This window comes from Coenobita brevimanus, chromosome 95, assembly GCF_032717465.1.
Source record: "Coenobita brevimanus isolate Jiangsu-jjx chromosome 95, ASM3271746v2, whole genome shotgun sequence".
Taxonomy (NCBI): Eukaryota; Metazoa; Arthropoda; class Malacostraca; order Decapoda; family Coenobitidae; genus Coenobita; species Coenobita brevimanus.
In genome coordinates this window covers 719,072-731,571 of record NC_137048.1, presented here as the reverse complement: position 1 = coordinate 731,571, position 12,500 = coordinate 719,072, and the positions used below count along the sequence as shown (strand labels likewise).

The following is a 12,500-nucleotide window of genomic DNA, read 5'->3' as shown; positions in this document are numbered from 1 at the left end:
CTGGGTAAATTCTGGGTAAATTCTGTGTAAATTCTGGGTAAATTCTGGGTGTAAATTCTGTGTAAATTCTGGGTGTAAATTCTGGGTAAATTCTGGGTGTAAATTCTGGGTAAATTCTGGGTGTAAATTCTGGATGTAAATTCTGGATGTAAATTCTGGGTGTAAATTTAGGTGTAAATTCTTGGCTGAAGGATGGACTTGTATTTTGATTATTAAGGCCTTTATGTTGGAGGGGGTAGGGTGACGGTGAGGGGGTAGGGTGGGGGAGTAGGGTGCGGGTGAGGGGATAGGGTGAATGTGAGGGTGTAGGGTGAGGGTAAGGGGGTGAGGATGTGGGTGAGGGTGAGGGGGTAGGGTGGGGGTGAGGGGATAGGGTGAGGGTAAGGGGGTGAGGATGTGGGTGAGGGTGAGGGGGTTGGGTGGGGGTGAGGGGATAGGGTGAGGGGGTAGGGTGAGGGTGAGGGTAAGGGGGTAGGATGAGGGTGAGGGTGAGGATGAGCGGGAGGGGATATGGTGAGGAGGCTGGGTGACGGTGAGGGTGACGATGAGGGTCGGGATGGGGGTGAGGGTGAGGGTGAAGGTGGAGGTGACGGTGAGGGTGGGGGTAGGGCGGGGGTGTAGGGTGAGGGTGAGGGGGTAGGGTAGAGGGTGAGGGGGAATGTAAAGGTAAGGAGAAGCCCCATTCTTGTTATTTTATTTTTATTTATATTTTTACAATTTCTGTATGGTGAAGGCGATAAATAAATGACCGTCTGAGATGTTACCTTTCTTCTCCTTCACACACCGTCCTTTGGGAGAGAGTGGCCGCTGTATTAATGCTCTGCTTGACCTTATTAGAGCTATCTCCCTCTCTCTAATTCATTCTCTCCATTTTCAACAGCACAACCACTGTCATCATCGCCTTGATCAAACCAGACCTAATCGACATCTCTTATTCCATATAGTCTCTCTCATTCCCTCATTCGATCTAACTCTAGCTTTAATTGGGAACTTTCAGCGCGTCGTCGCTACCGAATTCAGTCTAGGCAGCTCTTTCCCAGTTACTATGCATGTAATATTTGTGGGTTATTTTTACTCCCTTGTCAAACTGTGAGATATAGTAATGGCATATATCATTGAGAATAATCAAACACTACTTAGAAAACTCATAACCAATATGAATGATCTTTTTAATTTGTGCAATTTCATGAGTTACGATGGTAGACTCGCTTCTTAAATGTTAGTACTTCACAAATTCTCTTTGCATAAATGCTATTTTGATTGTTGGCTATTGTAGCTGATCCCATACATACATGAAGTCCCGATCATTATTCATTCTTAACACCGATTTTCGACATGACAGTCATTGTCTTACCTGTAATTTATTAGTTTGTAAATTTTACCTCTTAACATTTCTCCAATACACTCGCGCATGCGCACCGGAGGGACAGTCCCGGATTTGAAAAGAGGCCACCGAGAGTGTTTACAAAAACAAACGAAGGCTAAACATGGCTGAAGAAGTAGAATGTGGTTGGCGAAGGGTAAGGCTCTTAATGTGCTGCTACCTAACGTGTACAGGAAACCATTTGGCTTGTTACTCAGTGTAAAGTCACCCAAGGACAGAAGGAAGAGGAAAGAATGAAGGAAAGATAGATAGAAGAGGGAATGGAGTCACCCGTAGACAAAAGGACGAGGAAGGAATGAAGTAAAGAACGACAGAGGAGGAGGGAAAGAGAGAAGGAAGGAGGAAAGGAAAGGATAGACACCCGAGAGCAGCACTGCATGCTGTTACCTAATAAATGCTGAATACTGTTTTCTGTGATAAAAGTGTTTTCTTATCCATTTTTTCATAAACTCTTACCATTGTGACCACACAATTATTTTGCAGTTACTACAGTTTCTACATTTCTTATTCCTAGCTACCTGTTAACCTGTAAGTGCATACTCCCAAGAAAATACACATTCAGACTGGAACAAACTGCCTTCCCGGTGGCATGTGTAATATAGAGAAGTCGTACCAAGTCTTCCGTGCCATTTAGAATCATGTATGTTCCTTCAATTTTTGGAAGGGATGGTATAATAAATCATAAAACGTGTACCAAATGATCAGGTAAGCCTCTGAGCCTCTGAAAGAGAAAGTGATGTCAGAAGTCTAACTTTTTCAGTCCGATGATATAGTTTTATTCTTGCTGCCAAACGATTTACCATTTAGAGTACTCATACTGAAAGGGGTTAATGAAGCTGTATCATCCAGTTCAGTCTCTCCTGAGCTGAACAAAGTCGTCGGAATAAAGAATAAAATTATATACGTCCTCATAGTGAAGAAAGTAACACGCTCATGTAGTTGCACTACGCTAACTTGTAATTGTCTTTTTTGTATCCTCATTGTATAAATCAAGGTACATCATGCGAATCATGCAAATATTGGACTTCAAAACCTTGGTTAATCGCCTTAATGGTCTAGTAAATGAACCGTGTACACATCCACCTTCACCGAAAGCTAGCGAAAAGTGAGCTATGTTTTATCCCGCCATGGGGACGGTCGCCTATGGCGTATGGAAACAGATGTCAAGTGGCGGTATTTGGCAAATATTAAATTTCAGAAAACTGAGTCAATGACAGGCTTCAAGAAAGCACTATTCTTACTCAAAAAGACGATACGAATATAGCTATGAAAGCCAATTCCACTGAACTCATCGGTAACAACGAAATGACTGTGTATGAGGGATTGCCGGATGGAAGCTCAATGTACGCATGTACATAATAGCCAGTCAAAAGTATTCATTCATGGGCATGATATTTTTTATCAACGAGTATTTTAGTGACTTTAATGGTCTATAGTGTTACTAACTCTTGTAAGTTTATCCAGACATAAAGAATAGTCACAATAGTTATGTTACTTTTCTAGGTCTGGACTGAAATAGGGCTCACCAGCTAGGTAGCAGACGACACCTGAAAGTCCCTCATTAGATACTTCACCAGATCCTGTTTCAGAAATCTGCCACTAGGTTCGCTTCCGTCGCCCAGCTCTGATGCGGGGTAGGCATTGAAAAAGTAGCCAGTGCTTAATTTCTTTTTAATTTTGACACAAAGTAAAACAACTCAAAACGTATTTTACTCATCAAATTACCCAGATGGCATGATATGCTACAAAGCAAATACAATATGGGAGCCCTTTGATTATTATATAATGTATTATAAGTGTCATTTTGTAAACTCCGTTTGCGTTAGTTTAATCATCTCTGTAAGCATAACATAGAGACAAAACTTAGGCAATTTTACTAGAACCATCCATAAAGCAAGTTAACAGTGATTAAAATATTTGTCATTCGTTAGTATCCACAAAAGAAAATAGATGTGTAGCCGCATATTTAGCAACACCGTTCGATATGCCGCCCTGCCTGACGTATGACTTTTCCTAACAATACGGACCTGTTGGACGTCTTGGTCATCTTAGTAACCAAAGTCTGATACAAATAATTCTTTTAAATGTTTCCCTGACTCCATTGCACAGTTTAGTAAGTTTAAACTTCAACTCCTCGTACTCTGTTATGGTTATAGTGTCGTACCGCACTGCCGTTTGTTTGGATTAATATGGCTGATTCACCAACTAAGCAATCGTTCAGTACATTATTTTCAGTGGAACAGCTTACTTCTTTAAAACATGCTAAAACACACACATCAGAAGTCCTGAAGGTAATCTCCTTCTACTGACTGCACACGATTTATTCAAATATATGTAAATAGACAGCACACTATTCTGGTCCCCAAGCTAAGGTTCTCTGAAAGCCTGGTTATTCTTTCTTTACAGGTATATTTATATGTGCTTGATTGAATAGGAAAAAATATCCCTATAAATAATAATATTATTATAAACTTACTATTAGGTACAATTTCACAGGTCTTTAAAACCCCGCAAAAATATTTAATCGAGGCTGGGCAACGGTAGACCACCTGGTGGCAGTACTCTGAAACAGAGTTTGGCGAAGCCTCTATTTGTCTCTCTGTCTCACTCTCTCACTCCATCTAACTGTCTCTCACTCCATCTAACTCTTAGCTTTGTCTCTCCGTCTCTCCAGGTGCACAACGCCACTGCTGTGTTCATCGTCAACTTAACCCTGTCAGACCTGATGCTGGGAGTGTTCAACCTGCCCCTGGCCGCCTCACTGTTCGTGCACCGCGCCTGGGTACACACGGGCTTCCTGTGCATGCTGTTCCCCTTCCTTCGCTACGGACTGGTGGCCGTGTCCGTCTTTACCGTCCTGGCCATCACCATCAACAGATACGTCATGATCGCACACCCGAGCCTCTATCACAGGTTAGTAAGGGCAGACGTTTGATTTATTGATTTCCCCTTCCTTTTGTCTTGTAGATTAGTTACATTAGTCACAACCTACCCTGTTGCAGAGGACCTGGTACTGGAGAGGACGCCTTCACGTGGTGGCACCGATACGAACGGTCGGAGGGACTACCCAGTTATACAAACGCCCCTCAGTTTCCCTCCTATCATCTGAAAAGTGGGTGGTGGGGTGTGGAACAAGGGAAACTAAGACCTGCAGCCCACCGCGTGTACGCCCAGATGATCCTGTAGCCACAACAACAACAACAACAATAGAAAACATTAGGTTCAAAGCTTTTCCTTAACTCCATCAGCCCGAGGACGTTGTATTTTATTATCCCTACAACCATTAACTTTTTTCTTTATTCGCTTAAGGTACTAGAGTGAGGTGCAGTATTAAGAGACTAGAGTGAGTTAGGTGCAGTATTAAGGCACTAGAGTGAGTTAGGTGCAGTATTAAGGCACTAGAGTGAGTTAGGTGCAGTATTAAGGCACTAGAGTGAGTGAGGTGCAGTATTAAGGCACTAGAGTGAGTTAGGTGCAGTATTAAGGCACTAGAGTGAGTTAGGTGCAGTATTAAGGCACTAGAGTGAGTTAGGTGCAGTATTAAGGCACTAGAGTGAGTTAGGTGCAGTATTAAGGCACTAGAGTGAGTTAGGTGGAAGTTAGGTGCAGTATTAAGGCAATAGAGTGAGTTAGGTGCAGTATTAAGGCACTAGAGTGAGTTAGGTGCAGTATTAAGGCACCAGAGTGAGTTAGGTGCAGTATTAAGGCACTAGAGTGAGTTAGGTGCAGTATTAAGGCACGAGTGAGTTAGGTGCAGTATTAAGGCACTAGAGTGAGTTAGGTGCAGTATTAAGGCACTAGAGTGAGTGAGGTGCAGTATTAAGGCACTAGAGTGAGTTAGGTGCAGTATTAAGGCACTAGAGTGAGTTAGGTGCAGTATTAAGGCACTAGAGTGAGTTAGGTGGAAGTTAGGTGCAGTATTAAGGCACCAGAGTGAGTTAGGTGCAGTATTAAGGCACCAGAGTGAGTTAGGTGCAGTATTAAGGCACCAGAGTGAGTTTTCCTAAGCGATTCATTTTGTTCTTTACACCTCACTTTCCTCTTCTGTGTTACGTAAGTCCTTCCAATATCGCCTTACTCATCATAAATAAAGCACAATAGGATATTAACCAGTCATATTCAGTAATAAATCGCCGAGGAAGAGGTGTTAGGGAGCTTCCTTAACAGACAAGAATACGAGCACAAGTTGTTGTTGTTATATATACGTGAAGCGGTGGAGTGTAGCTTAAACTCACCCATCCCCTGCTGTACACCATCGTCCTTTCGGGGGATAGGGAGAGAGTTGAGGGACGTGTGTATAACTAGGCAGAGGACTCCCCGCCCCCCCTGGTACACCAGTGCCACCATGTGAAGGTGACCCTTTCCAATTAGGCTAGAACAGTATAACAAAGACCACTTCCATCACTGACACCCTCACCTGTTTATAATGACTAATCTCAGCAGGAAACAGTTTATAATGACTAATCTCAGCAGGAAACAGTTTATAATGACTAATCTCAGCAGGAAACACTTTAGAATGACTAATCTCAGCAGGAAACAGTTTAGAATGACTAATCTCAGCAGGAAACAGTTTAGAATGACTAATCTCAGCAGGAAACAGTTTAGAATGACTAATCTCAGCAGGAAACAGTTTAGAATGACTAATCTCAGCAGGAAACAGTTTAGAATGACTAATCTCAGCAGGAAACAGTTTAGAATGACTAATCTCAGCAGGAAACAGTTTAGAATGACTAATCTCAGCAGGAAACAGTTTAGAATGACTAATCTCAGCAGGAAACAGTTTAGAATGGCTAATCTCAGCAGGAAACAGTTTAGAATGACTAATCTCAGCAGGAAACAGTTTAGAATGACTAATCTCAGCAGGAAACAGTTTAGAATGACTAATCTCAGCAGGAAACAGTTTAGAATGGCTAATCTCAGCAGGAAACAGTTTAGAATGACTAATCTCAGCAGGAAACAGTTTAGAATGACTAATCTCAGCAGGAAACAGTTTAGAATGACTAATCTCAGCAGGAAACAGTTTAGAATGACTAATCTCAGCAGGAAACAGTTTAGAATGACTAATCTCAGCAGGAAACAGTTTAGAATGACTAATCTCAGCAGGAAACAGTTTAGAATGACTAATCTCAGCAGGAAACAGTTTAGAATGACTAATCTCAGCAGGAAACAGTTTAGAATGACTAATCTCAGCAGGAAACAGTTTAGAATGACTAATCTCAGCAGGAAACAGTTTAGAATGGCTAATCTCAGCAGGAAACAGTTTAGAATGACTAATCTCAGCAGGAAACAGTTTAGAATGACTAATCTCAGCAGGAAACAGTTTAGAATGACTAATCTCAGCAGGAAACAGTTTAGAATGACTAATCTCAGCAGGAAACAGTTTAGAATGACTAATCTCAGCAGGAAACAGTTTAGAATGACTAATCTCAGCAGGAAACAGTTTAGAATGACTAATCTCAGCAGGAAACAGTTTAGAATGACTAATCTCAGCAGGAAACAGTTTAGAATGACTAATCTCAGCAGGAAACAGTTTAGAATGACTAATCTCAGCAGGAAACAGTTTAGAATGACTAATCTCAGCAGGAAACAGTTTATAATGACTAATCTCAGCAGAAAACAGTTTATAATGACTAATCTCAGCAGAAAACAGTTTATAATGACTAATCTCAGCAGAAAACAGTTTATAATGACTAATCTCAGCAGGAAACAGTTTAGAATGACTAATCTCAGCAGGAAACAGTTTAGAATGACTAATCTCAGCAGGAAACAGTTTAGAATGACTAATCTCAGCAGGAAACAGTTTAGAATGACTAATCTCAGCAGGAAACAGTTTAGAATGACTAATCTCAGCAGGAAACAGTTTATAATGACTAATCTCAGCAGAAAACAGTTTAGAATGACTAATCTCAGCAGGAAACAGTTTATAATGACTAATCTCAGCAGGAAACAGTTTATAATGACTAATCTCAGCAGAAAACAGTTTATAATGACTAATCTCAGCAGAAAACAGTTTATAATGACTAATCTCAGCAGGAAACAGTTTATAATGACTAATCTCAGCAGGAAACAGTTTATAATGACTAATCTCAGCAGAAAACAGTTTATAATGACTAATCTCAGCAGAAAACAGTTTATAATGACTAATCTCAGCAGGAAGAGAGGGAGAGAGAGAAAGAGAGAGGGGGGGGGTTGTTTTCCACTAAGTAAAACACAACACTGACCTGGATATGTGTTTTGAGAGAGAGAGAGAGAGAGAGATAGGTTGTTGTTTTTCACTAAATATAACACAACAGTGGTCTGGATAGGTGTTTTGAGAGAGAGAGTGTGAGAGAGAGAGAGTGTGTGTGTGAGAGAGAGAGAGAGAGACAGAGAGAGAGAGAGAGTGTGTGTGTGTGTGTGTGTGTGTGTGTGTGTGTGTTGGTCTGACAGGTGACGTAATATGGTGACGTATATTATGATAATTATTTCTGTCTTACGATGTTTTTCTCCTGCCTTTGTTTAGCTTTTGGGTCGTATTCTAGCTGGCATATAGGAGGCTTCGTAACACCTCTTCCTTAGCGATTTATTTTGCATATTACACCTTACCCTTCTATCTATATATCTATTGCTGGGCGCCTTAATCTCTTAAGGGGTGGCCACAAACAAATCGCCTCCATGTCACCCTGTTCCCCGCCATTTCATTGCCCTGGTCCCAGCTTACACCCTCCTCTCTTATATACCTCTCTACTCCATCCCTCCATCTCATCCTTGGCCTTGGCGATTTATTTTGCATATTACACCTTACCCTTCTCGAGTATGATAATTTTCTCGTTTCAGTATCGACCTGGTTTGTATCACTAACATACTAGAGAATTATGAAGTGTAACGTGTGTCACTAGATTATTAAGGATGATGTGCCTAGGAAAAAAATATATATGTATCTCCAGTCACTTAGAAACCGGGTCTTCCACCTTAGTCTTTGGGGGTGACTCTCCTATTTCACTTTTGCTAAGGCCAGGTACTTTTAGTCGCTAGTGTTAGGAACTAGTTCATTACCCTCAGGACTCAGGCCTCCCTTTACCCTAACACTTCAGACCATGTTCATGAGTAATGTCACTGATACGCACGGCTTTTATATCTGTATCTGGTGCTGGTAAGGGAAGCCTTCATGCGATGGCACCGATATTACAAGACAGCCGTGCTCCCTAGTTACTTAAATGTCCCTATTCCGAAAAGACTACAAGAGAAGGGAACATTACTTCTGTAATCCACTCCATTCGTGTTCAGATGAACCTGTAGTCACAACTACTGTTAGCAGCACTATGACTGTCAATCATTACCTCCACTGTCATCACCTCTCACCACCCCTATTTTTCCTCAGGCTGTACACGCAGACGCTGCTGGTGGTGATGGTTGTGTCCACGTGGGTAGGTGCCTTTGGAGCCCTAGTGCCCACAGCCCTGAAAGTGTGGGGGACCTTTGGCTTGGACCCCACCATTGGCTCGTGCACCATTCTGCCAGACAGCGATGGATACTCACCTAAGTCATTCCTCTTCGTGTTTGCATTCATGCTTCCGTGTGTGGCCATCTGTGTCTGTTATGCAAGGATTTTCTGCATCGTGCACCGTGCAGACAAACGAAGCCACAACAGTGATCAAAGCATCATCAGAGTGAATAGCAAACAAGACAAACAGAAAGGCAGCACTAAGCAGGAAGAAGGTGGAAAGTTGGGTGTGGGAGAAGAGAGGGACAGGGCAGACCCACATGAGGGTGGTGAGGCAGGGGTGCATACACTGAGTGGGACTGTGCAGGTGGAGACACAGGTAAAGCTCACCTCCAACACCAGCTCCGTCAGTGTGGAAGTCCTGGAGGGTGGTGCCTCTCCCACCCACCCGGCCAGTGGTCACAGTGATGGCAGAGGCCAGTCACCTTCCCCAGGGGTGAGCGCCATGGTGCTTAGGCCTGAGGTCAATGGGCTGTCCGGCCATCCCTCAGGGGAGGAAGGGGTGGTGTCCTCCCCCATCAGAATATGTCCAACAAATACCCCAGACTCACCCGCCTCAGATGCGACAGATGAGACGGGGCGGCGGCAGTCAAATGAATCAGCAAAGGGGGCATTTTCACAGTTGCGTGGGACATTCCGCAGGGCTCGGAGGGGATCACTCCTGACACGGCAGACTGCACTAAGTCCAAAGGACCAGCGGCTCCTGAAGATGATTCTGGTGATCTTCTTGTCCTTTGTGGTGTGTTACCTGCCCATCACGCTGGTGAAGACATTCAGCAAGGATGACGACCCTGTGTTGAACGTCTTGGGTTTGTTGCTGGTCTACCTAACCACCTGCATCAACCCCATTATCTATGTGGTCATGTCCTCGGAGTACCGCCAGGCCTACCTCAGCCTCTTTGCCTGCAGTGTTGGCGCTGATGCTGTCAATCGCTCCTTGACTAAGATTTCCTGAAGGTGTGTCAAGGCCACGTCCTGCCCCAGCCCAGTGCTCACCAGCCCCAACACCACACCTGCACCAGCCCTGCATCTCACACCTGCACCAGCCCAGCATCCCATACCTGCCTTCACTGTCTGCTCCTTACACCTTCCGGAGCCACACCCAGCCCAGCCACAGTTACTTTCTTCGTTAGGCACGTTCTTCCCTCCTGTATGTGTGGCCAGTGGATGAGGCAGGCGTGGTTGGCACTTGGCCGCTCCAGTCATGCCTTGTCTCACCTGGGGCCACTGGGCAGTATTCTATGTGGCTTTGGAAATTTCATAACACTTCTACCTTGGCAATTTACTCTTAGCAGTACAAGTTAATGGCCTCCCGTGTGTCACTAATACAAACTTAGTCAATATTAAAATGAAGTACTTTTCATACAAGAGAATGCTAAGATGTATTGTGAAAATAAATCACAAAGAAAGGGTGTCTATAAAACTGCAGATGCCACTTTAAATACGAGCATGATTTAATGGATTAGGATGGTCTTTAGCACCTCTTCCTTACCAGGTTATTTCTGTGTATGATGCAAATTTTTATTCTGTGATATAAGAACATTTTTGCCTTTAGAATCCCAAAATAATCCATAGGATAATACCAGGGTGTAATACGTAAGACAAATGTTAAGGAGGTGCCCATAAGCTTCGTAAGTCGAGGAAAATAATTACGCCTCCTGGAAAAACCACACTTACATGAGAAACATTGAAGTGCTGACAAGTTGACCTGTCTGTTTGCCTCAGGAGTGGGAATCCTTAACTTTTTTTTTTTTTTTTTTTTTTAACATTACTTGTAAAATTATAGATTTAAGGCTGAATCCGACCTACCAGCTTTGTCGCACGGTTCGTTGTGGCTTACCTAAGGGCTTAAATTTGTTCCTGGGGTAGAAAATTCCCCCTGTGATATCTGTAACATTGGCGTGACTATGACTCGTGTTCTGTCTCTTGGTAGGAAGGAGGCGGGTGCAGCCAGGAAGACCAATAATTTATAACACAGAATAATGGGGAAAAATATTATGTAACTATTTGCAGTGGCGAAGCAAATGGAAACAGTGATCTAGAAGCATAGAGACGAGGAGTGATTTTAACTATGTAGTGAAACGTGGCAACAGCGATTTAACTGTATAGAAAACAAGGTGGAAACAGTTTAAAAGGACAAACAGTGATTTTACACTACAGCAAAGCAGATGGCCAGTGAGTAAGCCAATGCAGCAACAGACGGAAACATGCAACTACAGTGAAACATATGAGGGTGATTTACAAAACTGACTAAACTAAGGGTATGATACAGACACGATGCACAGGACAGAGAATGAATTTAGGCCCCTCTTGCTCACCCTGGAAACACGAGGGAAGAGTATTTGTGACACAGATTCTTGGAGCCAACATTTATCCACAGCGTTCATCGGTGTTGCTACATTGATGTGTCTTCTCAGAGTTTTAACAGGTTTTTTCTCCTCTTGTGGTTTGTAAAGACTGTATATAAAGGCTATGAAATTCACACACACACACACACACACAAGTATATATAAAAGGTGATATAGTCCTGCTGGATTTATTAACATTTATTGCATGTACGTGGATTAACATATTAAGATGCATTTTCCATATGAAAGGGTAACTAGAGGCCCTCCCAAAGGGGGAATCACACCAGCCGCGAGCCGATACACATCTAGCGCTGCTCGGATTATGACCTTGACCTTGACCTACTTTCACCAATTTCGAACTTTTCTGAGATTTTTATCCCTACTACACACCTGTAAAATTTCTTGATGATATCTTGAGCGGTTTGCGAAGTTATCGTGGTAACAGACGGACAGACAAACAAACTGAAAACAATAGCAGCTGCGCTATCGCGGTTGGTAACTACTGAAATGGCAGGAGTTAGTATATCCAGTGTAATAAGTTGCATCTTAGTTTGTCAAGCAACTTACATGCAGTGTGTGTCTCTAATCTAGGCAGAATTTTGGGGACATTCGGTATACATGAAACTTTATATATACACAGTTCCAGTTTACAGAATTTATATGTGACTTTCCTCCTATAACAGCACCTATTGATTAACTTACTTGAATTTCTCGTTGTGTAAAATTTTCTTGGCAAAAATCGTTGTTTACCCTTAACATTTTCAATAAACGAATTATCCACCTCCTCTTTTTGTGGTGGGCAGATTTCATGGAATAAAATTTTGGGATAATGAAATAGAGATCTCAGACACATGTGAGCACATTTTCAAGCCAAAGAACATGGCTGATAATGTCCTGATTTTCTTTACATATACAGTACATGTTAAAACTGATACGTATGTCTGAATAATGACTCTATCGGATACGTTTATGTGAAGCTACAGAACGTGGTGAATGTCTTTGGCGTAGCCGATAGAGCCAGGATTCCGGGGTCTTGAATGGTGAGTGAATGGAAGCGTGGCCCATTAGATTGGGCAGATTTGGGCTGTCTGGACATTGCTACTCCTCACCATGGCCTAGGATGGGAAGGGAGGTCCGGATGATGATGATGACGATGATGATGATGATGATGATGTCTAAATACAGGAGTTGCCTTTTGGGTGCTGGGCCATTCAGGATTTCCATTACGCTGGTATAGGGAGGGAGAGGGAGGGGGAGACCGAGGTTGAGGTGGAGGGATGTAGTT

The 12,500-nt window shown here is 42.8% G+C and overlaps 1 protein-coding gene across 1 annotated transcript in view; it reads left to right on the top strand.

Moving 5' to 3' along the window:
• Window positions 1–9,822, top strand: part of LOC145413167 (G-protein coupled receptor moody-like) — a 24,947-nt gene extending 15,125 nt beyond the window's left edge. Inside the window, exons 3-5 of the mRNA XM_080282893.1 lie at window positions 4,059–4,297; window positions 8,745–9,071; window positions 9,117–9,822. Of these exons, the coding sequence (XP_080139019.1) occupies window positions 4,059–4,297; window positions 8,745–9,071; window positions 9,117–9,822 (1,272 nt within the window). The remainder of the gene's footprint in view (window positions 1–4,058; window positions 4,298–8,744; window positions 9,072–9,116) is intronic.
• The last annotated feature ends 2,678 nt before the right edge of the window (window positions 9,823–12,500 follow it).